Source organism: Anser brachyrhynchus, assembly GCF_964034855.1.
Source record: "Anser brachyrhynchus genome assembly, chromosome: 5".
In the NCBI taxonomy this organism is placed as follows: Eukaryota; Metazoa; Chordata; class Aves; order Anseriformes; family Anatidae; genus Anser; species Anser brachyrhynchus.
This window is the reverse complement of record NC_137699.1, coordinates 36,426,868-36,449,844: the sequence shown is the minus strand read 5'-3', so window position 1 is coordinate 36,449,844 and position 22,977 is coordinate 36,426,868. Positions and strand designations below refer to the sequence as shown.

The 22,977-nt window shown below is 43.5% G+C and overlaps 1 protein-coding gene across 9 annotated transcripts; it reads left to right on the top strand.

Moving 5' to 3' along the window:
• The first annotated feature begins 2,783 nt into the window (after nt 1–2,783).
• On the top strand, nt 2,784–22,247 carry LOC308196326 (tryptophan 5-hydroxylase 1). 9 transcript variants are annotated; one of them, XM_080595195.1, is made up of 15 exons: nt 2,784–4,229; nt 7,582–7,719; nt 8,685–8,868; nt 10,289–10,389; nt 11,087–11,154; nt 12,664–12,860; nt 13,354–13,489; nt 13,996–14,122; nt 15,232–15,327; nt 15,959–16,092; nt 16,385–19,028; nt 19,822–19,834; nt 20,292–20,430; nt 21,116–21,268; nt 21,609–22,247. In XM_080595195.1, exons 1-11 carry the CDS (start codon nt 4,161–4,163, stop codon nt 16,557–16,559), a joined length of 1,425 nt encoding a protein of 474 aa, XP_080451321.1. In that variant the 5' UTR covers nt 2,784–4,160; the 3' UTR covers nt 16,560–19,028; nt 19,822–19,834; nt 20,292–20,430; nt 21,116–21,268; nt 21,609–22,247. The 9 variants fall into 9 exon arrangements, with proteins under 9 accessions (XP_080451321.1, XP_080451318.1, XP_080451319.1 ...); XM_080595192.1 differs by having other exon boundaries at nt 19,822–19,939; XM_080595198.1 differs by lacking the exon at nt 2,784–4,229 and adding an exon at nt 4,249–4,414 and having other exon boundaries at nt 19,822–19,939.
• The last annotated feature ends 730 nt before the right edge of the window (nt 22,248–22,977 follow it).

Here is a 22,977-nt window from a genome sequence, read left to right as displayed (position 1 = left end):
AACACTTGATAACTTCTTCAGGAAAAAAAAAAAGGTATAAAGTGGCTACATGGCCTCAAGGAATTGATTCTGACTGGGAAGGGAAGTGACTGGGCCAGTGAAGTCCAGAGGATGTCTGAAGAGGTTTCTAGGCCAGCAGTGATGTGAAATTTCTGCACTGGAGATTAGAGCACTTTCTCCTACCAGGCAGGGAGAAGGGGTAATTCACACTGGTGACCTTGATGGGATTGAGAAGATTTTAGGGCTCACTGATGCTCTCCTTCAGTCCTGCAGTGTTCAGGCGGTTAATCTCATCTTTCAGCAGAAGATGAATATCTCCGCAGATCATTCCCCTCCTGCCTTTCCTTGGCTCTTGCCTCATGAGTTGTGGCAAGCTGTGGTTTTGTTGAACAAAATCACCCTCTGACTCTGTCTCTCTTTTCCCTAGCACTTAGGAACTGGAACACTTGGGAACCTCTTTACTACATTGTTTTTCTTTTCTTTCGTTTTCCTTTTTTTTAACCCCCCACAGACCAGCTTTCTCACACGGTTGGTGAATACAGGGCTTGTGCTGTGTCTGGAAAGACGTAGCAGGTTAATTGAGTCCCTGCTTCTTTTACCTGTGCCCCATGAAGAGCAGCCTTTCTAATGGTGGGAGGAAAAGAGATGTAGGGCAGAAAGCTTATGTTGGTCTGTTTCACAGACAGGAAAAAAAGTCTCTTTACTGTTTGTCCCTCTACTGAGGTGAAGGTCTGGAGCTGTGACTGTTCTTAATACTTGTCAACCTAAACACTTGTAGTGCATTTACCTACAAATGGGTATGTGCAGCATCAGCACCAGTGTCTGGTTGCAAGCTCTGCTCTTTGAAAAACAAAAAAGAATCTCACCAGGTCCTGGAGGAGAAGCCCCCCCTGGATTAGGAGCCCAGCAACATGAATGGAGTCACGACCTCTTATGGAGCCACTTGATGGTCCTGGAGCTGTGAAGGACCTGGAAATCAAGGGACGTCTCACTTAGAGCTGCATGTTGCTGAGAAAAGGAGGATTCATTTAACAGGAGGAATTATGAGGGGATAATGTGATTGAAAGCCAGCTTGTGTAGCCTTCATGGTAAGTGTTAGCACAGTTGCTTGGTGCCAATGTAACAGGTTTCACAGCAGCCGTGCTGGGCAAAAGGTTGCTTTGCAAAACATATGATCAGCTTGACCCACTTTTGAGCAGGGTCAGACCTACACTTGATCCTCAGACGCTTATCTGTCTGGAGGGCTTTGTCTGTATGAGAGGCTATGTGTGAGAAATCTCCTGTGGGCTTTTTTTAAGAAAATAAAATCACCGTATTGCCTTGCCTCTTGTGAGATGAGGAAAGGGCTGTTTCCCTGCAGTACCTGTGCCCCAGTTTGTCTCTGTCCTTCACAGCTCCTTCCCACTGCAGTGTCCCTTGAGACTTCTGACATCCTGCTGAAAATTTTTGGCCTCTCTCTGCCTCAGTGCTCCCACAGACCAGATCTGTGCCAATGTTTTCTGGATTGCTCTTTACCCGTGCCGTCTCCTCCCAGGAGCAGCACCTTCACACATAGCTAACCTCTTTGCGTTGCGCTCCACACTTGACTGCTGATAGCTTTGCTTTGCCATATTGCCCTTCTCTGTGAGGAGAGTCAAAGCTTCTGTTCGTAAATGATAGATTATGCTGCCAGCTTTTGGGAGAAGGTAGAAGTGTCCTGTTGTTTGTGAAAACCCAAAGAAGCAGTTCTGCTTGTAACAGAGTGATAGTTGCCTGAAACTGTGTCACCTTAAAACCATGAAGATCCAGCTTTTGGGTGAAACCTTTTAAATAGTTCTACCAAACAACCTGTGCCTTCAGAGGAGCTGGAAACCAACCCTGCATGGAGAGGAGCAGAGCAGGCTCCAGTGAGCACCCAGTGAAGGCAAGCTGTAATCGAGTCAGTTCATGCTCTGTGGTTCTGCCCTTTCAGATGGCAGGCATTGGCTGTGGTGAGCAAGCACTAAACCAGTGAATTAGGTTTAATCAGTTCCCCGAGATTCTGAGCACCCACATTATCTCTTTATGTAATTAGTTATTTTCATGTTGTGTTAAATTTCCTTGGCTGTTACTGTGCTGCTTTGCATTGTAGGAGCAGTTAGAGACGAAGCTGAGCACAGACTCTGCAGAGTTAGGTATGAGGGAAAGGATGGCCAGTGTCCCAGAAAGCTCCTGCTCAAATTGGAGATGACAGGGCAATGCAGGGATGCTCCTCTCTGTTTGTCAGACTGGGGCCTCGGAGGTAGGAAGTGCCCTTAAACCTGGTGGAGCTGGAAGCTCAGGTTGCATCCCCTCCACGGCTCTTGCATGCCTTAAAGCTTGTGTGCTTCTGCTGAGTTCAGCCTCGCCATCTCGCTGTGTCCCCTTGGACTGTCCTGTGCCCTTCCATGTGCTTCGTGTCTTCAGGTACCTACAGGTGGGAACCAACCTGCTGCTTCTCCTTCCCTGTGGGGAGAGAGGCTCTCAAGTGTTTGGGCAGCTGCAGGTGGAGGCAGGCACCAAAACAGGTTTTTGGAAGTGTTTGTATCACTGGCGTTTCTCTGAGCATCTTGACAAGCTTGGGCTGTAGGGAAGGATGTCTGTGTCCCTTAACACCAGAACAGTCCAAGTGGATACACCAAGGGTAAACGGGCCTTTCCGCTGTATCTAGTGAAAGCGCATAGTGTTTGAAGGAGAGGGAAAAGCAGATTTGATTAAAAATAATAAAAATCATTTACAGCTAAAGCCATCTGAGCTCTGTTGTCTCTTTAGAATTTTATGAGGGATGAACTCAACACTTTGACAAAAAAAAAAAAGAGAAGGGGAAGAGAAGGGGAGTTTGAACCTGGCTGCCATCAGGTAGCACTGGATACCCAGCCTGAACCCAGGAAATCACCAAATAAAAGACGCTTACCAGCAACCAAAGAGCTCTAGAGGGCTACCTGGAGTGCAATTCCAAAAAAATCGTATGCAGAATGGCACGCTAGTTCTTACTTCTGTGTTTGATGAGCTAGGGAGAACTGACAGATTAGTCATGGTATCGTAAATATCTTACTGTGCCCATGTTTACACATTGATTATTGATATCAGGCTCTCGTATGTTTAAGATTCTGCGTAAAGATAATATGAATTGTTTGCTTTTTGATTCAGTGTGTTTGATGGGGAGATCTGTTCTGCCAGAAGGAAGTGAAATGTCTGTTGTAGACCTAAGCCATATAGTGAATAAATACTGCATTTTCTTTATGAAAGGGAAAATTGAATCATCCAGTCCCAAAATGGATCCCATTCGCAAACTGGAACGAGTTGGCTGTTCCAGTTTTGCTGTTCCTTAGAGCCATGCTCTTCCAGTCCCACGCATGTGTGGAGGGCAGAGCTGTTCACCCTCGGCTCTGCTGGGCTTGCTCGAGGGTCGGTGTGTGCTGCTCCGGGGCGAGCTGAAGTCCCGCTGTGTTTCTTGATAGCCATGTGGGCTCCCAGTAGGGGTTCCTCCAGCTCAGGTACAGGCACTGAAGGTGTCTGCGCAAGAACCACGATGTCTGATATGGTTTGGTGTCAGCCTCATCAGTGTAATTTGTCGAGTGCTTTACACCGGTGTCAGAGAGCTCTAGCTGGAGCCATGCTTTCGGGGGTTTTAGGCACTGAAGAGAAAAATACTGAAGATGGTTCAGTCACTTGAGTAAACTAGGGGGAAAACGGTTGTTGCTGACTTTGAACCTTTCTTTGAAAGCCCGGTTTTTAAGTAGTGTAACAAGCCCGGGATCTGCTGGCACAGCCCCGTGCCCCACACAAACGACTCTGCCGCCGTACCCCTCGAACCTCCACAGACTGAGGGGCCGGGGGCGTGTTTCGGCCTCTGCTGCCCGGCACAACCCCCCCTTCCCTTAGCGCTGCTTTTTGGGGAGCTCCCCGGCAGCTGAGCCCGCACCTTCGCCGTCCTCAGGCGGGCTGAGGAGGGCGGAGGGAGGAGAACCCGCACCGCGGGCAGCCTCCAGCGCCCAGCCTCTCCTCAGCCGCTGCCCGCCGCCTTCCTCCCGCCGCCTCCTCCTCCTCCTCCTCCTCTTCTCCTCCCCCGCCCGGGGGGGTTAGGGCCGGCTCTCGCCCCCTCCATAAAGCAGGGCCGGTCCCGTCCCGTCCCGTCCTGTCCCGTCCCGTCCCGCTGGGCCATGCAGGCCTTGCCCCGCCGCGGGGGCTCGCTGGAGGCGGCGCCGTGCCCGCGGGAGGCCGGCGGCCAGGTGAGGGGCTCGGGGGGCCGAGGGGCTGGGGAAGCCCAAATTTCTAGCGGGAGTTGAGGTAGAGCAGAGGAACTTGTGGGCTGAGGAGAGGGGTAAGGTGCGGGTCGGGAGCAGCTGCCTGGGACACTGCAGGTTGCGCCCTGAGCGGGCTCTGGGAGCCGGAGAATATGGGATAAAATCAACAGGTAAGTACCGATTCGCTGGCTGTAGTTAGTGACACCGGGCGGTTTAACGAGCGGTAGCCTTTCTTGCAAAAAACAGAAGGCTTTAAGGGAGCGAGGTTACGCGTGAGCTTGCCCCGCCGTTCCCCTCAGAAAGCGGCGCGGGCTTGGGTCTCTTCGGGAACGGCGGGGCCAGGAGCACCCCTGGCGTGTGGAAACCTTCCCGGTGAGGTGACATCGCGTTGCGGTCACTCACAAGATCGTGTCTTCGTCCTTCCCTGTTTGCAAGTGTGGGAAAAGGACAGCGAGAAAGTAACCAACTGCTCAGGAAGGGAGGCAGGAGGCTGGAAAATGCCTCCTGACACTTTTTCTCAAGTACAAATAACAATCTGTGTCAAATATGTACTTAGGAGTTTTGGGGCTTTAGTTTACAGCTCTAAAATATAATTTCCTTTAAACAAATACGTTTGGATGATTTTAGATATTGACTATCCGCTAATATAGAGAACTGAACTGCAACATATAAATGCTAAATATCTATCCCACAGAGAGTATTTCAGGGTGGTGAGGTGGAGAGAAAGGGAAGGTGATCGCTGTGGAGTCCAGCAGCAGTCATTTTTAACCAGAAGGCACCCAGATAGCTATCTGAGTAAAAGCTTTGGGGCGTTTCTCCTGTTGGTGTATTTTCATTAAGACTTAAGTCATGTAGATGACAAGTTAGTTTTAGCAATAATGATTCCTACCCACCATATCCAAAAAGCTTAAATGTGATGCCATAAAGGAAAAGTGTCAGATACAATTAGAGCTGAGTTACTGGTACAGAATAAAATGAAACAGGAGGTGCAGCTGTTGGAGGAGAGGAATTATTTTTGCATTATCATTTTCCCTTGTCCTGTACCAATAAGGTGGCGGTGTTAACATAGACCTGTTGCCAGTCTATTTTTGTACTGAAAGATGAAAATTAATATTAGTTTAGGACTACAGATGCAAATGGTGTGCATTTGGCATTGTAGGCATCTGAATTTCTCTTCTGCAACGTTTTCAAATTCATCTTAGTGGTCATTTTTAGAATTTAATGTAATACACTGCATTTTTTATGCTTTCTTTGTTGGTTCTTAAAAATATTACTTTATCAATGATATTGCCCAGTCCTAAATACAAGGTTAGTTGAACAAGCAAAATGTAAGGTCAGAACTACAAGATCAGTCTTCAATACGTGTAGTTTTTCCAAGCTGTGCACCTTATAATATTACCTGCAACTGTACCAAATCTCATAAGCTGATCTTAAGTCAGTGATCCTGAATGTGGAATCAAGCCAACGTGCTGTGTATAAACCTTATATAAAAAAACAGCCTGATGGTTTATGCCTTCACAGACCACCATGTGTTCATAATGGAGACTTTTTTGCTTCTACAGCAGCATCATCCGAGTGGAATTTGGCTTACTCAAATAGCAATCTCTGCACTTGAGAAGACAACCAATAACTTATACGTGATTGGGGGGCTATTAGTTTTTTCTGCTCGGAGTAGCCCTGCTTGGTGCCTGTTCCTGGCTCTTGTGATGCTGAACAGATGCTTGCTAAAGCGAGCTGTGAAACCTGCGGGCTGCTGGGTCTCAGCACCGCATTCAGCAGATAATTTGGAACCTGGACTCAAGCTGTGGGAGATCAGTGGCTTTGCTGGACCAGAAGCAGTGCGCTGGATGGACACTGTTGTCCGAGCTCATTGTATAGTGACAGCTTATTAGGGGTAAGGACCTCATCAGAAACCCAGTGAAGGTAGCGATAATACATTAGCATCACGAGACCTCTTCCAAGGGTCTCCTCTTCTGCACCCCAAAGAGCTTGCAGCCAGTAACTTCCTTAAAACCTTCCTTACAGCAGACTCAAATGTTTACCTTGTTGTAAATCCCTCAATTTAAAATGAAACTAATTTAGTTGTTTTGTTAGGCAGATTACCTTCTTAATCTGAAAGATAAATGGGAATGTTTTTGATAAAAGATATGTAAAATCTGTGTTTTTGTTTAAACAAATCTATAGTAGGTAGATACCATTTTAAACAAGTTAAAGTTGGAGATAACATAGAAGGGTATCAACAGAACTGCGTCATTTTGACTGTGTTTTTATTGTTGCTTTTTCCGTCCCCAGGTGAGACGGCACCAGATAATCAGATCTTAAACACTGTGTCAAATCAAGAAATAATTCCAAGTAGCAATAATATGCCTTTGTTTTTCCTCCCTCCTCCTTCACTGGCTCCTTCAGAAACCTTTTTTTGTTTGTTTTTGCAAGGTTTGAACGCACATATGAGACAGCCTATGCTTCTAACCCTTGTTTGTTTGTTTGATTTTATTTTGCATTTTCCACATTCTTAATTGTTCCCATATTATTTCTGTTTATGGCCTGGCTACATATAACTAAGAATATGCTCTGCGATATCTACTGATTTCATGACAGTCAAGTGTGTGATCACTAGTAGTCTACATGGTCCTACAGTGTAGCATGTCTGAGAATTTTCAGTGTGAGTTGGGTGTTCATTGTAAGGATTTGGCATGTGAATTAGGGGAACTGACTAACAGAATAGCTCTGTTACATGTGGCTGGAGTGGGACTGTTTATAGTCAACAGATTCTGTTCAGCACAACATTTCAACTCTTTAGGTTTTGTCTCCTTTCTCTATAAAAGTAATGCTTTATGGTTGTGTAGTGAGAGAAAGGAAATGATTTTTCAGCTCTGATTTATAAAAGCATGATCTGTCTTTTCCTACCTATATCCAGTTGATTTTGAATTACTCACTTTACCAATATTCATCAAATATGCTAATAAGTATTTTTTTCAACTTACTATTTCTGCTGACACGTTATAGCCTGCCTTTTTTTCCCTAAAAATACCAACACCTGTTATAAACAATACTTCGAAAACAATTTTTGCATGCTAGAGAACTACTACAATTTTTTATAAAATCTTTCAACTGAAAAAAAAACCAACAACACACCGAAAACCCTTCTGAATTTCATCTTCAGCCCACAGATTCTGTGTGAACCTGACTTTATGCCTGTCATTATATAGTGACTTATTTGGCACCTTTCTTTTTGTGGTTGATAAGTCAAAGTTCAATATTACTCCAAGACAAACTGAAATGTAGAACTTCATACTTTTTGCACTACTAACCATTCAAAAAATTTCTTTGCATTTAGTTAACTAAGTCAAATTACACAATGATTGAAGATAATAAAGAGAACAAAGACCATGCATCTGAAAGAGGAAGAACGGCCATCATTTTTTCCCTGAAGAATGAAGTTGGAGGACTTGTAAAAGCCCTAAAACTTTTCCAGGTGTGTAATAATTTCATTTCTATAGCAGCTCTATATTTTTGAATTTTAAATGTAGTTTTGGAACACACTAGAATTAATTACATCAGTTTATTAAGGATGTGATTCCTAACATGGCTCCTACTTTGCACCCAAAATTATCCATGAAGGTAAATTTATGCCTCAAAAATTAGATGCTGGCTTAAAGTCTTCACAGACTTTTCTGCACCTACTAAAGTTTAGAAAAGATTCTTCTTTTTACTCCACGAAAGGGGATTGGCACTCATTGTTTCTAAAGCATTTAAGAATCAGACCTGAAGCACCTGCTGACAGCGGGTACACGCTTGGGTGCTGACCTGCTGCCTTCAGTGCCATTGTTACCCTGCTGGGCTGGACTGAGGGTGACGGAGGTACTCGTTTGATTGCTGGGCAGGTATCCTGCAGGGAATATGGCAGCGTTGCTGTGCTCTGTCATCTGGCACTGCATGTCTAGGCTAGGGGTTCCTGTATGCTCCTTATATAAGATGTATGATTAATAATTAAAAATAAAAAGAAAAAAGTGAGGTTTATGCCTGGAAAACTACTGTTTTTAAATCCCTTGCTTGTGAGATAATTATATGGAGACTTGACAGGCATCGTTATGAACTTCCCCAGACCAAGTTGCTGATCAGCTTCTTATGGGAGGGATGAAAGAAAAGGGTCAAGGAATTTAAACCTCCTTACTGTGTCTTTTTCTGCTTCCTCAATGTAAAAGAAACCAAAAGAACACAGATTCCTTCATTTTCTTCTCAATGGGAAGCTTTTCAAAATCAAACTATTTCCTTACCACCAATAAGCAAACTGCCATTAGGAGATCCAAATAGCTAAAATAAATTCACATAGCTGGTAAATATTCTGTGGCAACAGAACATTTTTTTTTTTTTGGAATAATGACTTTTTAGTCAATCAGTTAGTCAATCTGTTTGAAAACATTGCTTCTTACAAAACAGGAGAAGCATGTAAATCTGGTGCACATCGAGTCACGGAAATCCAAGAGACGAAATTCCGAGTTTGAGATCTTTGTTGACTGTGACAGTAACAGGGAACAACTGAATGAGATCTTCCAGCTCCTCAAATCCCATGTCAACATTGTCTCTATGAACCCAACGGAACATTTCAACGTGCAGGAAGATGGTAAGCATAAAGGGCAGTGCTGGCAAAAATGCACAAAGACAGACATTATTGCACTTTTCAGCATGTTTGAAGTTTGCTTAAGGTGTCCACATCTGCATTCATATAGTGTTTTCCATGGCTAGCTATCGGGTTTGTGCTTCTGTGCTGTCAGTGAATGTAGAGTGGTTGATGCGAGTGGGGGCTGCATTGGCTGTTGTCCTCTAGAAATACTGGCTGCTTGTTTTTCTGTGCTCCCATCGCTCCTCAGCACAGCACAACCGCTGTAAGTGGGAGTCCCTGCACCAGCAGAGACCGATGCAAAGGCAAAGCCTGAATGAAGGGCTGGGCTGTGGCCTGTGCAACACGGTGACAGAGCTGTAATACTGACAGGCATCAGTTCAGTTCAGGTTCTGGGGAGAGTGGGAGATGTTTTTTGCAATTTCCTCATGCAGCTCCTGACTTAAAAACTTTTTTTTAACCACTTTTCATCATAAATGGTTACTTATATTGGTGTGAAAGAAAAGGCGCCTTTCACTTTTGGGATGCTTCACATCCTGTTTACCTTTGCTTCTAGTTCAAGAGATGCACAAAATTCAGGGCAGCACAAAGTCAGTCCAATGTATTTCTCAGTCACTGCACTTGGCACAGGCTGGTAGGCAGGGAGGGGTGAGATATGGTGTCTTCTGGATAAAAATTGCTCATTTTAGCCCTAATTAGGGAAAATCTCAATCTAAATACTTCCTCTGTCCTTTTTAAGAAAATTAAAGAGCATAGGGAGAGAAAGAAATCCTTTCATTGTTGTAGTATGTTAACAGCTCTGGCAAGAGCTGCGTAAAAACTCTTTAGCTTTAAAAAAAAAAAAAAAAAGCTGGGGTAAAACTAATTATGCATCTCTAAGGCTGCAGGGCTAAAATCGCCTCCTTCTCTTCCTCTTCCCCAGCACACCCCTCAACAAAGCCTGATGTTTCTGGGACATGTAAGCACAGAGCAGTGTTTCTTGCCCAGGGTCAGTAAAGCAGGATGGGAGGACTCCAACCTACTCCTGCTCTGCCCAAGGAACACAAGCAAATGGATTCTTGGCTCCTTTGCCTGTTTTGTGCCCTAAAAGACTGGCATAGCACTGCGTACAAGGAGGCCTTGCTGAGCCGGAGCCTCTAGATGCTACCCTAACATTAATAGTAGTAGCAAACCCGGGTTAACCATTTCCTCCCCTGGAAGATTTGGAGTCCTCTGTGCTCTGTAGGCAGACTGGCAGTGACAGAGGAGGAAGTGTGAGCTGTAGGCTGGTGCCAGATAGGCAGCGGACTCCCTTGTCCTATTCGTGACCCTTTTAATTTATAGATTTTGCTTGTAACCGCCATAGCCATACTTGAAAGTAGCATTTCCTCCCTCAGCACGCTCGCTGTTATTAATAAGTTTGTGGATTCCATGCGTTCCCTAGACATGGAGAATGTTCCCTGGTTTCCAAAGAAGATCTCAGATTTGGATAAGTGTGCAAACCGAGTGCTGATGTATGGGTCTGATTTGGATGCTGACCATCCAGTAAGTATCTTCCTCTCCCTGTGCCCAATCCTTAGTGGAAAGTACCTTGTCGAACTTGCTTCTAAAAAATGCAGCTTTTCCTCCTCCCTTTCCTTCCCCTCAATGGTGCCTCTGTGGGTCTGAACACCTTCTCGCGGGGGGTTTGCTTCTTTTCCTAGTACAGGCAAGGCTGTCACTGGTTTAGCTCCCATGCCTTTCTGCGAGGCTTACTCATGTGAGGACTTTGGGTCTGGGCCCTGAGTGGTTGCATAAAAATACTACAAAAAAAAAAAAAAAAAGCTGTTGCTAGACAGGCTTGGTTCCTCCTCTTTCTTTCTTCCTTACTAGAAGTGGAGCAAACAAATTAGTACTTGCACTGTACAAATGGCCAATTCGTTCTGTAATTTGGAATAATCAAGCAAGTAATCAATTTTGTGTAAATAGTGATAGGACTAAAAGGAATATTTGTCTATTGAATATATATTGTGCGTGCATAAAACCTCTAATCTTTGCTTTGAATTGGTGTATTCACTTATTTTACAGTAAAAAAAAAAAAGTTTCACATGACAGTTCCTGTCCTGTCCCCTCATTCTTACACAGCATACTTTTATATTTCCCATTGAAGAAATGTCAAATGTCTTGTTTTAAATGTATTTATTTAGTATAGCTTGAAAGCTCATTTAACTTTTCTTTTTCTTCCCTCCTCACCTTCCCTCAGGGTTTCAAAGACAATGTCTATCGCAAGAGACGAAAGTATTTTGCAGACCTGGCTATGAACTACAAACAGTAAGCTCAACTTATTCCAGAATAAGCTTCCCGAATTTTTTGAAATAATAGCAGAGTGGACTAGCAGGAGCTCACATCCCTGGGCTCTAATATCACTGAGACAGACTTGGCTCAGGAATCAGGGCTGGAGGGTTGAAATGAAGGCAGATTAAAAGGTGGATCTAGGCCATTTTACAGCTTCCTGGGTCTCTGATCAGTCTGAGGATCAGCTCACGGCTGCGCAGCCATTATGGCATCTGTGGCAGTGCTGATCCTTGGACCGGCAGCAGCGGCAGCATGGGCTTCCTGCACTGTGGTTCATTTAAGCCCTAGGTTTGCTCCCTGCTTCTCTGGAAGTGGGTGTAGCAAGAAAAGGGGGTGGACAACACGTTGCACAGCTGCCTGTGCCAGCACATACATACTACACCAGGGCAGATGGGTCTCCTTTGTGATGAAGAGGGAGGGGAGGCAAAAGTCAGTATAGAGCCCATTGACCACTAAGTGTAAACTCTCTAGGCAAATGTTAATACTTGAGTTTTATTTCCTGGTTTAAAATAGTGCATGTGATGCACAGATAAGAAGTCTTCTGCGAAATGAAATTCAGAGAGCTTCTTTCTTTAGAGATGCTGCCTGGGGGAGGGAGCTCTTAAAGCTGCAAGAGTTTCGTAGCCCAGTGCTATAATTTTTTTCTGAACATGATTTTCTTGTTGCTGTTGCACGTGTGAATTTAGATGTCAAGTTCCTCAACTGGGAATGACCTAGAAACACGGGGTGTCTAGAGCTCTGCTGCACTATGCGTTAATGCAGCTGGCCACCAGCACACAAGCAGTTACTGTTGGTGTATTGTCAAGTTTCCCTTCGAAAGCACCTGCCATGCTGGTTACCTAGGTGGCAGCAGAAGCAATGTATTGACACTCAAGTTGCTTTCAGCAGGCTTTAGATCACAGCTTTGACATAATCTACTTTAATCAAGATCCTAAGGGCTAATTAGGAGAGATGGACTACACTTACTGTGTTCAGACAGACACTTGTCTCCTCTGCATAGAAACATGATTTTTACCTAACATATATTTAGCTGCTTCCACTCATTGTGTTGCGTGTTTAGGGAATTATCTTTTCCTAAAACAAATAAAGATAATGGAAAGGAATTGTATACAGGTAGGGGAAATACTACAGGGAAAAGGATGCATTCTCAGCTCCTGGAACTAAAGGTTTTACTGTTATTTTAAATGTTATCCCTGGTGTTAAAACACCTAAGAAACTGTTTACAAGACTAAAGCTTTCAGACCCCAGTGAGGTCAATGTAAAGAATCCTATTGGTTGATTTAGGTGGAAGAAAGAGCAAGCCTCTTAGCCTAAAAGCTCTTCAGGGTGTAGACCAGATATCACTGTGTATTTTGCAGCGTAGTGAAGTCTTAAACCTGACCAAGTGTCACAGCCATATGAATGTTAAATAATAATAGTAAGGAAATGAATCATCCATATAAGCCTTTTATCAAGGCATGTCCTTTTGTCCTCTTCTCCTTTTAGTGGTGACCCAATTCCCAAGATTGAATTCACAGAGGAGGAGATCAAGACCTGGGGGACTGTATACCGAGAGCTTAACAAGCTTTACCCAACTCATGCCTGCAGAGAGTACCTTAAAAACTTGCCCTTGCTCACCAAATACTGTGGGTACAGGGAGGACAATATTCCCCAGCTGGAAGATGTGTCCTGCTTCCTGAAAGGTAATGTATTGATTTTCTTAAACAAAAAAGGAATTAAAGTCCATTGCAAATCACACTGCTATTACATGGGCACCAAAAATGATCCTTGGTGTCCTGGTTTTGGCTGGGAAACCCAAAAGTGAAACATTTGCTTGATTTAATTATGGTCTTTCTACCAACTGGATTTTAATGCATTGTGTCCTGGATATACAAAAACAGTGATGTCTGGGGCAAATGCTAACTATAAAGAAACTCAGGATTGGTTAAAGCAATACATAATTGTATTGTGTTGGCTGTAGACATAAAATCTTAGTAAATCCTATACAGAGATAGGGACATTTTTGTTACACGTTGGCCATTCTTGAGTTTAGGTCTAATTTTCTAGTCAGGCCTAATTTTCCCACATTCTCTTGAGCCAAAGTAGCACTGTGGCATTTATCCCAGTTACATCAGGGTTGAGAATATTATGAAGTTCTACATTAAACTAACATACAATTTCTCTGTTCCTTTTTAGAGCGCACAGGTTTCACCATCCGTCCTGTTGCTGGGTATCTGTCACCCAGGGACTTCTTGGCAGGATTGGCATTCAGAGTTTTTCACTGCACTCAGTATGTCAGACACAGCTCGGACCCTCTCTACACACCAGAGCCGTGAGTCATTTAATCTCGGGGTACAATGAGATGTGCATTTTTGAATCTTGCTGCATGAAGCCGAGCTACTGAAAAGCTGTTCAAGAATGCCAGCAAAAAAACTTATTTTTAAAGGTGCCAAAGACTCGGTCTTCATGCTGAATGTAATGATGTTTTGGCACGCTCAAGTGCCAACTTCAGAAGTACGGGATTTTCAAAAGTATAGCACGTTATTGGAGAACTCCTAGTGGTGTCATCGTGGGAAAAGTTAGTTTAACATTCAATTGCCTTATAAATGTGCAGCTTGGATCGTAATTTTAGACATCTTCATTTGAAAATCTGAGTTTATGTACTTTTGTAGCGCTGGCATGACCTGCTTAGTTGCTTTCAGCTGAACTCGATTTGATACTTCTCTGTCTTTTGGTTATTAAAGTTTCACATGAGACGTTGTATCTGTTTAGTGGTGTTGCTTTTTCACTCTACAACAAAGGAAGATGATGAGGTTTCTTGTTTTTTCTCTTTTCCAGTGATACCTGCCATGAGCTCCTAGGCCACGTCCCTCTTTTGGCTGAACCCAGTTTTGCTCAGTTCTCCCAGGAAATTGGTCTTGCATCACTTGGGGCATCAGATGAGGCTGTCCAAAAACTGGCAACAGTGAGTGTTTCAGTGCCCAGTGATCCTCTTTAAAGCTTAGTGCTTTACTCAGCTGATTCCACTCTATCTAATTAATTTGGAGAGTCATGTCAATATTAGCCATGCCAGCTGCTAGACCTGTTTCACAGGTTCTCAGTTTTTAGAGCATATAGCAAGTTTCCATGCTAGGAAAAAAAAATAAATTAAGGAAGATGTGAGTAGTATTTTTCTTCACTTGGCTATCAGATAAGGATGCCACTTCTGGGGGTAGCTCAGTTCTTCCAGCTTGAAATTCAATAGTCTGATTCATCTGATAAATATCTTTTTTACTTCCAGGAACATGGTTCAATGATTTTAAATGTAATCTGTTTCTTTACTGTGTCAAATGAATTGAAACAATATGATCTTTTCATTAACTGTGTTGAGCACTAGCATTAGTTTTTTTAGCCAATAAATTCAAATAATGTAAATTAATCTTACTTTCAGATAACAGTTTCTAGATGCTTTGGCCAAAATATTATGAAATGAAAATTTTACATGAAAAATAATCGATGCAACTTTTGAAAGCCCTCCCTCCTCCCCTCTCTCCCTTCCCCCCCCCCTTCCCCAATTGTAGCTAGTGGTAAAATTTTTGCTGTCTTCAGTGGGAGCAGAATTAAACCATCTAAGAAAATACCATTCCTTGCCATGTACCTGCAGGAATCGTGAAATCCAGCAAACTAAATGTTATTTTTTTTAGAACACTAAACAAATGAGGAACAAACTGTAATGGGCTGTTGTTCACCAAGGTCCTCTCTGTCCAGTGGTTCTTTTAAGATGAACCTGTCATGTCATGACAATATTTCTCAAAAAAATATTTAAATTTCCGTGATCCTACTGGGATTAACAACTTCCAGCCTATCTGGGTGAACTATATTATCAGACTTTCTTATTAGAAATGTGCAGTCCTGTGGTTCTTCACCCTTCCATTCAAGTTCCTTTCCCTTTCTATATCTGAGAGTGATAACTAAATGATGACTGTATGCCATTTGAAACTGTTCGACACCACCTGCAAATAGAAATGCCCCCATCTAGCTCACCACAGCATCTTTGCAGAAGGCTGAATTATTTCACTCCCTTCTCTGTTTCAGTGCTACTTCTTCACTGTAGAGTTTGGCTTGTGCAAGCAAGAGGGACAGCTAAGAGTTTATGGGGCTGGTTTGCTCTCTTCAATTAGTGAGCTCCAGGTAAGAATATCCACTGCTTATTTCCCTCTTTTCTTTGCTCGTACCTGATTATTATTGTCACTGTTCTGCCATTTTATATGAGGTATGATTATTATTGTCACTGTTCTGCCATTTTTTATGAGGTATAATTCTAAAAATACTTTTAAAAAACAAAACAAATCACAACCAGCTCCTCAGTACCTACTGCAGGGATGAATTTTAGGTGAATTCAGTGTGGCATTAATTACAGGGCAGTGTCCTTTTGGGTGCATGCTGAGCAGCTCACATGTTGTTTTCAGAAAGCATCTTATGACGGGTATTTCTTAGCCTTAGGTTCCAGGTAACCTGTTCTGAGAATAAGACTGCTGGTTTAACCAGATTCTGAAAATATTGCTCTTGTTTGCAAAGCAGTCTTGTGTTTGAAGAACCCCATTTTTGATCCTTATTGGTGGAATATGACCCTTCAGAGTTATTCAGTTTGTTAAGCTTAAAACACTGTTCAGCTGCAGACATGTTTTAAGAAGCAACTCACTAAATATGGTCTCACGTCATCTTTTTTCTTTTTTATTCACTTTTTGCTTCTTGTCTTCTTCCTTACGGATTCTTTTGGTGATGATGTTCCTCTGACATGATAACGCATTACGTTACCCAGCACTCGCTCTCTGGCAGTGCCAAAGTCAAGCCTTTTGATCCAAAGGTCACCTGCAAGCAAGAATGTCTCATTACAACTTTCCAGGAGGTTTACTTTGTTTCTGAAAGTTTTGAAGAAGCAAAAGAAAAGATGAGGTACAGTTTTTCTTCACTGTTTTGTAGAAGCAGGTTTGACTTCATGCATCTCTCGGCAGCAGCATCAAATCTTTTCATTCTTAGCACAGTTTTATACTTACCTTTCCTGGGGCTGGAAAGCTGAATTTAATATTTGTTTGGTCTCTCATGTACTGGATGGAAGAGATGATGAACTATGTAGTAATTATAATTACCACAAAAGTGGTTTAGAAAAGTGGTTATTGATACTGATTGCACACAGAGGATGCATTTGTCTTTTGTTTAAACTCCCTCTCTTTTTTTACTTGAATAGAGAGTTTGCAAAAACCATCAAGCGCCCATTTGGCGTGAAGTACAATCCATATACTCAAAGTGTGCAGATCCTGAAAGACACCAAGAGCATTGCCAGCGTGGTGAATGAGCTACGTCATGAGCTAGACATTGTCAGCGATGCCCTCAGCAAGATGGGCAAACAACTGGAAGTTTAACATTCCCATCATCAGTGTGGTGTGCTCAGCAACTCTTTTCTTTTCCCCACTGCTTTCTTTCTAGGCATGTAACGTGCTGTATGCAGAACTTTCCTTTACAAATGGAAGAATGAATGGCCCATAAGGATAATCACTTTATTTGTTTCTCTGTTTAAAGTCGTTTACAGAATGTATTTCCTCCACCTCTATCCTCCCTGGATAAAAAAGTCCTAGTGTTCCTTCTCAGAAGCTGGCAGAGGACTAGAGAAATCACCAGACTTGACCACAGCTGTGGTCTGTGGGTCAGGGCTGGGAGCAGATGCTTCAGAGGGTGGCTTATGAGGCAATCATAGAATAATTTGGTACAAGGAAATGTCTGTCTGACTCTAGTAGTCTATGCTGCTAATTTTACAGTAGTGTAGACTTTATAGCGTAGAAGTTATAGTAATCAGTGCTTCTATGCCTGTGCTATTTAAGTTTAAAACTTGACTGATTACGATCCAAGCATCAGGACACAAATAGCTGGAAGCTCATCATGATAAAATGGAGGGGTCAAATCTCCTTTTCAAAGAGATCATTTGTTCCCCTAAAGAATTGCAACTGTACTGATTAGCATCTTTCTAGTAGAAGGCAGAGATACAGAGCTATTGCATGAAATCTTAATTCTGCTTATTTCAAGAGATTTGCTGTCAGCTCAGAGTCAGGATTTTTGTTTCTGTCCCTGGTATTGCACCTGAGGGAAGACATCATTTGCCTTTTTCATCACTGAATAAATGTAGCCAAGATTATAGCAAGCCATCAGGTAGTAACTTATCGCAATGCCTAAAACCATTTCCAAATTACAATTCAATATTCAAAATGGCTTCACAGGACTAAGTGAAGCCCACTTCTAAAATGGCTCTCATTTTAAACTCTGGTGTTTAAGTTCTTAGTTATGGCCAAAGTTCATGGCTTTTTTATAAGAATAAACATCCCATTGACAGCTCAGTTACGTCATTGACATTGCAAGCTGCGCAAAGATGGATTTAGTTTCTTCTTTGCTAGGCCTGAACACCTGTATTCACCATCAAGCAAATGATAACTGAAAGATCCAAACATTTGGTAGGAAGCAGTGTCCCACAGTAGTTTCAAGCATCCTGTGTAGCTGTACAGAGCTGCACTGCCTGCTGTTTCTGCCACCCCATCTATGAAATGAATTTATCTGTATGGGGAATGATACATTTGAATGGAAGATCTGTGATGTGGAGGGTGTATTTGATATCGTGCTAGGCACTGATTCTTCATATGTAGCTCTACAGAAAAGCCACAGTTTGCAACTGTGGATGTCACTGGGAAAATCGACTGAAATTGCAAATGCACTGGAGATGTTGATCCAAGTCCTTTGGGAATTGGAAAGGACTTCCGAGAACCTCTCTGCTTGATAATGACTTTGTTTCGTATGTCTTCTGGTAGGCTGCATCTGCTTCATAAGCAATCACCGGCCCTATCTTCCCAAACACACTCACTGTTTATCTAGACTTAATTTTCCTGTGACTTTATTAATCCACTATTATTTTTTAAAGAATATTTTGGACATATAGAATTGTGGTCTACAACATTTACAGTTTATGTCACACTTTCAAATAGATTTTAGACGCTTCCTCTTCCTGGAGAAGAACCAGTCTTTGATAAGTGAGAGGGATGTACTGTCTGCTTCTGTGATAACAGTTAATACTCAGCTGCATTTTAAGAAATGATTGGATTATTATGTTGTTGAAATATAGATCTGTGTTACTACAAGACTTTGCCTGAATTATGTATTCATTGAGTAGGAAACCTTACATGTCCTAAATTAGCACCTAATTTCAAATACTTCGGGGGGGGGGGGGGGGGAATACAGCAACTGTGTCTTTATTTGCACCCGTGTAACAAAAAGTGTAAGTACTGCTAAAAGTAATAGAAAGAGGATGTGTTTTCACAGTGTTTACACATATGTTTGGCTTCACACACCCAACCTTTCTGCCTATGTGTAGAGCAGTGACAAGTTAAGTGTTTTTAACTACTGTGGAGGCTTTAACTGTCAATGAAATAAATAGCGACGCCCTGTTGGTGATTAGTAGGAGCAAATAAACCTTTGCTTTAGCACTGTAGCACTCCCTTCTGACTGAAGTTTTATGTGTTTATGCTCTGATTCGGCTTTTCTGCCCCCGCGCGTTCATTCCGTGGGGAATGTTATATATTTTTGTGAGAGGTGACTGGGGCGGGGGGGGGCGAGCGGGTCCCCCCCTGAGGCGGCGCGCGTGAGGCGCGACCGTTACCCAACGGCCGCCCGCGGGGGGAAACGGTCCGGGGCGGCTCGGGCTGAGGCGGGCTCGGGCTGAGGCGGGGCCGCGCCGGAGCCCGTCCCCGCTCCGCCTCTTTCTCCCCGGCGGTTGTTGGACGGGGCGGGACGGGACGGGACGGGACGGATGTATGGCTGCTGGCCCTACGGCCGCGGTGCTGTTCGCCTGGGTAGGTGGGTGCCGAGGGCGATGCGGCCGGGGGGAGCCAGGCCCTGGCCCGCCGCGAGATGGTGGCGCGGGGCCGGGGTCGTGAGGTGGCGGTGGTGGCCCCGTCACCCGGCCCCGGGGGGGGCGGGTCCCGCACGCTTCGTATTTTGTTCCGCCGCTGTGGGAAGGGTAAAGGTGGGTAGCTTCGTCCCCACGGCCGCCGTGTGTGGCTCCGGGCTGCCCAGGCACCTGCCTCCTTGCCGCTCCTGACGGCGTGCGGGTTCCTCGCAAATTGGGAACTGAAACCAGAGCTTGCGAGCAGCCTTCTGAGAAGGACGGTGGGTCTGTCGTGTGGTAACGCTCCAAAACTGACTGCCAGACAGCGACTCGATCAGCCTCTCGAGCTCAGATCCCGAAATCTCACCCACCTGTTAACCGCCCAGCCTGATGCTTTTGCCTCAAGTGCCTAACGCTTCTGTAGGCACCAGATATTTAGTGCGGAAGGTGCCCTTTTGAGGTACACCAGGTGCTGCGTGGGGGGGAGCAGCGAGCAGGGGAGTGCAGGCCAGGTGGGTTAACCCCCGCTGGGCCGGAGGTTACTGACAGTCCGCCCTTGTGAACAGAGGTTGGAATTGGACTCTGGTCATCGAATAGAGCTAGAAGTGGCTAAGGCATCCCCCGATGTGTTACCACATTGGCAGCAGTGGCTTTGTGGGATTGGTTTAGCTGCTTTTGTTTTGTTTTTATAAACACGTGGTCTATTTCCGTTTTGCCCGCTTTAACTTAAAAGAGTTTGTTCTGCTTTCCTCACTTAGGTTCCAGAATAAGGTAGCATGTCTTTCTCATCTTATTTTGGGGGTGTACTGCTGGAAAGCATTGGCATGAATAACATCTTGGTGATGAGTGGGAACCATTTGAATTAAAATTAAACAGGTGGGGATCATTTTTGACAATGAGGCTTTCTGCCTCAGTAACTATTAGCCTACAGTTAGTGTTATCGCGATATATTCCAGCGTGTAACAGTGGGGTTATAGTGGCAACCTGAGTAGCAGCAGATCTAGGACAGTCATTGTTGGTAATTCTGGGGGTCTTATGAGACAGCTGCAGGATTTAAGATCCCCTTTTGGGGGATTTTCAGGAGCAAATACTGGCAGGTTAACCTGTGACATGTTCCTGATGAGCTTGTTGGCTCATAGGAGCAGGGCTGAGTGTATCTCTTTTTGTTAACTTTTTTTTTTAACTTGTCTTTTTATTTATTTATTTGTGTGTGTGTGTGTATTTGAAGGGTGCAAAGAGCTGTGGACAACTTGGTCTTGGTCATAAATAGGATGTGCTGGTACCTCAGTCAATGAAAGATGTTTCCTGCAAATGTTGAGACATTAAGAGCATTACTGAAGGAGGGGGACATTCTGCAGTTATCACTGGTAAAAACATTGCACTTGCAAGGAATGTATGACAGAGCGTGGAAAAAAAAAAAAGTGTTTCCCTGTTGATTTGGTGCTGCCACCTATCTTTTGCTTTTGTTTCTGAGCTTAGTTGCAAATTCTTAGTTGCAAAGCGGTTTCATCCAGTGCTTGTTAATATTTTGGGGAATTTCCTCTGTTTTGTTTATCTGTGGTTATTTAATGGATTTGTGAGGACAATTTTTTTTTTTACCTGTTTCATATAACAGCTTTTCATACAAAACTGTCAATTTTCCTGTATTGAGGATGAGGGGGGAAGGAGTTAAGTAGGAAGTTATTCAGTCTTGAGAAGTTGTAGTGTAAGGAGTGGAAAATAGCATCTGGTTTTTGAAGGGTTCTGCTGTGGGCTAATTATGGGAAAGAAGGGATACAGAGAGGTGTGAATAGTATGAAACAGTTCTGATAACAGGTTCCTGTTTTACTATATGGATTGTCTCCCTTGACTCTACATAACTGTGCTTATTCAAAGATGCTTCTTATGCATCAGAAATAGTTCTTTCTCTTTTTGTGTGATTGCAGTGCCTAAAATGATACAGTCAGCTGTCCTTGTCTGTCACAGGATCTCATGGCGTATAGACTTCTCTTTTTAGTCTGTCAAGTGGATGTGATTTTATTTTATTTTATTTATTTATTTATATTATTCCAGGTGCTGGGGAGCTCTTTGTGTGTGGCCATAACAAAGAAGGGCAGCTGGGATTGAATCACACAGAGGATGTACTGCGTTTCACTTTGTGCACTGCCCTGTCTGGCTTTCATGTAAAAGAAGTTGCCTGTGGTTGGGATTTTGCAATCATAGTAGGTAAGTCTGCCTCTGTAGGAGCTGGGGAAAAATGGTGATGTAAAGAACATGCGGAAAGTTCCACATTGCTATTGCTTGTGCAGTGCACAGCACTCACTAGTTTTAAGCTACTTGCATTGCAAACTAAGTTAGTCCATGTTTCTTGTATCATCTTGAACTTCAGACCTTTACTGAACATGATATGTAAAACCAGAAGCCTGTGTCCTCAGGGGCTTTGGAAGAGGAGATGCTAGGTCTTTTTTGAGTTGTTTCACTGTGATACTTTTGCCTGTTGGAATGTTACGGTGCTTTGCTTTTGCTCATTAATACACTGATCAGACTCTAACACTTTATTTTGCAGGAATTGGCCTAGTTCTGTCCTGTGGGTCTAATGCTTTTGGACAATTAGAAGTTCCTCAAATTTCAGGTCCATGCTTGACTCCACAAAAGATTGAGGTAAAGATCTAAAAGGAATTGTGCTTTATTGCTCTGAATGTTACAGCAACTTCTTACAGCAACTAAAGGCCTGGTGACCTCAGTGGGCTTTAAGCCAGGCCCTTCAACTGCTTTTGAAGGAGTCTATGTGATGAAATAAATTTACAAAGTAAAGGACCAAAGATGGTAATTGACTCAGAAATGAGAAGCTAAGGTTGCTTTCCTTGTTGTATGAAGCAGTTGCCCACTTGTTATGGAAAGCTGTTTCACTTGTGATTAGAACAATTCATTAATGCATTTGGATGACATCTGCAGAATGAGTCTGATGCTCAGGTGATGTGAAGTGATATTAAAGCTAATGAAACCATCCAACTTTATTTCAGCTGAAGTTTTGCCTCAAGTTTGTAAGAGACTAGATATGTTTTGCTACCTGGAGTTTACTCATACCTTTGCATACCTTGTTCAAGGCTTGTGCTTAACTGTTTGAATGATGCCTTGTAAAACAAAATAGATTAGCAGTAATCCACCCCGGAAAAAATAAACTGTGTGATAGAGTTCAACAAAATTAGTGATGTCAATTCTTCTGATACATCGCTCTTTTGCTTCTTGTGCACTTCTGGTTTTTAAGTATGTGCTATTTTTCAGGTGAGTTTATGACTACAGATTTCTCTCCCACAATGAGGACCATAGTATTATTTCCTGGTCTTAAAAACCTTTAGATAAAAGCAAGCTTGGTCATTCCCAAAATAATATCAGTATGGGAAAGTATGTAGCTGCCAGAAAATCAAAGTAAGAGTATATACTTTAGTTATGTACTTTGAGACTAAGATTATTTTTACTTCTGCATGTAAAGGAACTAAAAAGTACATTGACTCACTTCTTGTTTAACCTCCAGTATTTATCAAACAATATCAGCTTCAAAGGAAATAGAGGAGGAAGGGAAACAGCTACCTGCTCAACGTCGCAGGCAACCCCCCTCCCTACCGGCCCTGCCTCCCCAGGTGCCCATACACAACAAGTTTTAGGCCCTGGAGCTTGAGAGACTGGTGGGTGAGGATGAGGTGAACAGTCTACCCAGGAGGATGCCTAGGGTGAGGAAGTCGACTCCATACCTCAGGACTGCCTCCACTAAGAAAGAAAGAAGGGTGATCGTTGTAGGCAACTCCCTTCTCAGGGGAACAGAGTGCCCTTTTTGTCGACCTGACCCTACCCGTAGGGAAGTCTGCTGCCTCCCTGGGGCCAGGGTCAGGGACATTGCCAGAAACCTTCCTAACCTGGTTCGCCCCTCTGACTAC

Excerpts from the sequence above, each read along its gene's own strand:
- LOC308196326 (XM_080595196.1), top strand. The coding sequence starts at position 4,161 with ATGCAGGCCTTGCCCCGCCGCGGGGGCTCGCTGGAGGCGGCGCCGTGC. Across the intron at positions 4,230-7,581 it reads CGCGGGAGGCCGGCGGCCAG|TTAACTAAGTCAAATTACAC; the intron begins GTGAGGGGCTCG and ends CTTTGCATTTAG. Across the intron at positions 16,093-16,384 it reads GAAGCAAAAGAAAAGATGAG|AGAGTTTGCAAAAACCATCA; the intron begins GTACAGTTTTTC and ends TTACTTGAATAG.